At 50.1% G+C, this 3,550-nt stretch overlaps 1 protein-coding gene across 1 annotated transcript in view; it reads left to right on the forward strand.

Moving 5' to 3' along the window:
• The first annotated feature begins 458 nt into the window (after positions 1 to 458).
• The window catches only part of CLEC17A (C-type lectin domain containing 17A), a 23,083-nt gene continuing 19,991 nt past the window's right edge, over positions 459 to 3,550 (forward strand). The window contains exons 1-2 of the mRNA XM_017851218.1: positions 459 to 556; positions 709 to 804. Coding sequence (XP_017706707.1) covers positions 514 to 556; positions 709 to 804 — 139 coding nt within the window. The 5' untranslated portion in view covers positions 459 to 513. The remainder of the gene's footprint in view (positions 557 to 708; positions 805 to 3,550) is intronic.

A 3,550-nucleotide genomic window follows, 5' to 3' on the forward strand; every position in this document is an offset into this window, starting at 1 on the left:
CAGGCTAGAGTGCAGTGGAGCGATCTCGGCTCACTGCGACCTCTGCCTCCCAGGTTCAAGCGATTCTCCTGCCTCAGCCTCCTGAGTAGCTGGGATTACAGGCACCTGCCACCATGCCTGGCTAATTTTTGTATTTTTAGTAGAGAGGGGGTTTCACCATCTTGGCCAAGCTGGTGTCACACTGCTGGCCTTAAGTGATCCACCCACCTCAGTGTCCAAAGGTGCTGGGATTCCAGGCGTGAGCCACCACGCCAGGCCAGTTGTCATTGTTCCTTCTGTGCGTGAATCCAAAGTGGGGAGAAAGGCTCTATGTGTGTGTGTGTGTGTGTGTGTGTGTGTCTGTTTGTGTGAGCACGTGTGAGGTCTGAGGGCTTCCCATCAAGACGAATTTGCATGTATTTGACTTTGAAAGGAAAAGGGAACTGAGAGAGCCCCCAGATGCCTGAGTAGGAGAGACAGGGGACAGAGGTTGCCAAGCCCTGGCTGCCACTTGTCACGTTCCTTGTGTTAGACATGCATAATCTGTATTCCATCACTGGGTACCCGGACCCACCAGGTAAGGCCCCGGCCAGGCTGGGGCTGGGGCCTGGGTGTGATCAGGACCCAGGGTACAGAATCCCCACCATGGGGCAGCTGAGGCAGAGACCAGGGCTTGAGGGATGAAGGGAGGAGGGAATGGCTGGGCGCTGACTTGCCTTTCCCTGGAAGGGACCATGGAGGAGGAGGAGGAGGAGGAGGAAGAGGAGCAGGAGGAGGACTATGAGAACATGGCACCTCCCTACAAGGACCTTCCTCCCAAGCCAGGTAAGAGGACTTTTTGGAGCATGACCTGGGGGAATGCAGAGAAAAGGGTCTCCAGGGGGCATTGGCTGGGCATTGTAGATATACAGTCTCCTCTGTACCCAACCCATGCCGGGCACTGTGGAACCCACACCCTGCCCAGGAGGACCTGTCAGTCTGATGGTGGAGTCGGGTTTGGGCACAGTCTTGGTGAGCAGGGCTGAGAGAGGAAGGGTCAGGAGACTGGCCAAATCCTTGGGGGATTGAGGGCTCAATTAGAGGAAGGGATTTTGGGGTGGAACTTGAGGGATGAGTAGACGTTTCTTAAGAAGAGAAGTCCAGGAGAGAAATGTTGGGGGCAAAGTCCCTGAGTCACAAAAGCTGGTGCTTGAGAAACTGGGAGTGGACTGTGGGCTCCCAATCTCCTCACCTTTCCACCCAAAGCCCAGGTTTTATTTAGACTTGGATCTCAAACCCAAGGCATGGCACAGGGTTCAACAAGAGTCTGATAAGTGGCTGTAAAAGTGGAGGTTTGGGCCAGCCACAGTGGTGTGCGTCTGTAGTCTCGATATTTTGGGAGGCCAAGGCAGGAAGATTACTTGAGGACAGGAGTTTGAGACCAGCTGGGGCAACATAGCAAGCCCCCATCGCTACCAAAAAAAAAAAAAAAGTAGAGGTTTGGGCCGTGTGTGGTGGCACACGTCTGTAGTCCCAGCTACTTGGGAGGCTGAGTCAGGAGGATGGCTTGAGCCCAGGAGTTCTGGGCTATTGTGAACTATGTGATCAGGCATCTGCACTAAGTTTGGCATCAATATGGTGACGTTTGGGAGGAGGGGACCACCAGGTTGCCTAAGGTGTCTGAGGATGGGTTTCCAGGTTGGAAGTGGAGCAGCTGGACACTCCTGAGCTGATCAGTAGTGCGACTGCTCCTGTGAGTAGCCGCTGCACTCCAGCTTGGGCAGCGTAGCAAGACCCCAATTCTAAAAAATGAAAAGAAAATGAAACTGGAGGTTGTTGAGGTTTTCCTGGGTTTACTGCCACCAGGGACCCTGAGGCCATGAGAGATCCCAGGGGCCCAAAACACAAAATCCCTGAGATACGCTGATGGTCTGGTCCAGGTGACCTTAGACAGGGGCCATTCTGTGAGGGCTAAGGCTGTATATCCCTCATCTCTGGGTCCAGAGTGGGGCCACCGGGGAGGTCCAGAAACATGGTGGGACTTGCACGAGGTAGGAGGTGAACTGGGCTGTGTTGTTTCACTGCCTCATCTCCAATTTATGGTCCTAATGTGACCCTCAAGCCCTGGGTCTACATATATGACCAACCAATCCCATTCCCTTCTTCAGGGCCACGTCTCCTCCAAAAGCACAGTCCTGTCCTCACCTCCACATACAATCTCGCATCCACTCTCCAATCCAACTTTATCACCCTCTCTCCTGCAGCCCAGCCTCGACTCCTTCCCCATTCCCAAACCTGGCAAGGACTCTGTTCATCATTCTAACCACATTGTGACCTTACCCACATCCACCCCTGTCCCCAACCCATTTTCCATCCCATCCCACCCCATCCCAACTCCAATTCTAATCCAAACCCCACCTCATCTTCATCCCCGTCCTCAAACTCAACTGTGTTTGTGTGTTTTGAAATCCCCTCCATCCCCTTCCATCCCTTCTCCTTTCAATCAAACCCCCAAAGAGACACACAGAGAACTGTGAATTGTCTGAGTGTTAGTTTTTATGAGAGGAAACCAGAAAATTAAAAAAAAATTTTTTTTGAGATAGGTTCTTGCTTGTCACCCAGGCTGCCCTGCAGTGGTGCAATCATAGCTCACTGCAGCCTTGAGCTCTTGGGTCCAAGCAATCCTCCTATGACAACCTCCCAAGTAGCTGGGGTTACAGGCATGAGTCACTCTCTGTAAAACCTCATGTGAAGCTCAGGGTCTGCATATATGGCTCATATGACTCTCAGGTGCTGTAAGTTCTGCAGAGATGACTGTGGTAGTCAGCCTTCAAGATGGCTTCCCCATGACTGTTACGTTCTCATATTCACACTCTTGTGTAGTCTCTTCCCACAATGACTCAGAGCTGGTCCGTGTGATAAATAGAATACTGTATAGTGGAGACCATCCTTTGCGAGTCGTGAGGCTAGATCATAGAAGCATGGTGGCTTCTATCTTTGCCTCTGCCATGTTGTGAAGATGCCCAATCATCCCTTTGGAGAGGCTCACATGGCAAGGAACTGAGGCCTCTCACCAACAGCCATGTGAGTGTATCATCTTGGAAGCAGATCCTCTAGCCCCAGTCAAGCCTGCAGATAGATGACTTGCAGTCCCAGGCAACATCTTGACTACAATCACACAAGAGATCTCAAGCTAGAACTACCCAGCTAAGCTGCTCTCAGATTCCTGAACCACAGAAACTGTGAGATAATAAATGCTTATGGTTGTTTAAAGTCACTACGTTTTGGGGTAATTGTTTATGCAGCCATAGATAACTGACCCAGTGCCCTGCTGGGTACTTCACCCTGGAATGTGGGGGAATACTTAGCACCTATCCCCTTAACATCTTGTTACAAATGTTACCACTTCCAGGAGGTACTTCCTGACTACCTCTCTCTGTTAGCTTTTATCCTATCCCATTGCTCCGTTTTATTAGGTTTAGAGCAATAATACTTAGTCTATATAAAAACATATTTTAATGTTTCTTAATTTCTTTACAATTATTATTATTATTATTATTATTATTTTTTATTTTTTTTTTTTATTGAGACG

Source organism: Rhinopithecus bieti, unplaced genomic scaffold (genome assembly GCF_001698545.2).
Source record: "Rhinopithecus bieti isolate Rb0 unplaced genomic scaffold, ASM169854v2 scaffold_33432, whole genome shotgun sequence".
NCBI classification, from domain to species: domain Eukaryota; kingdom Metazoa; phylum Chordata; class Mammalia; order Primates; family Cercopithecidae; genus Rhinopithecus; species Rhinopithecus bieti.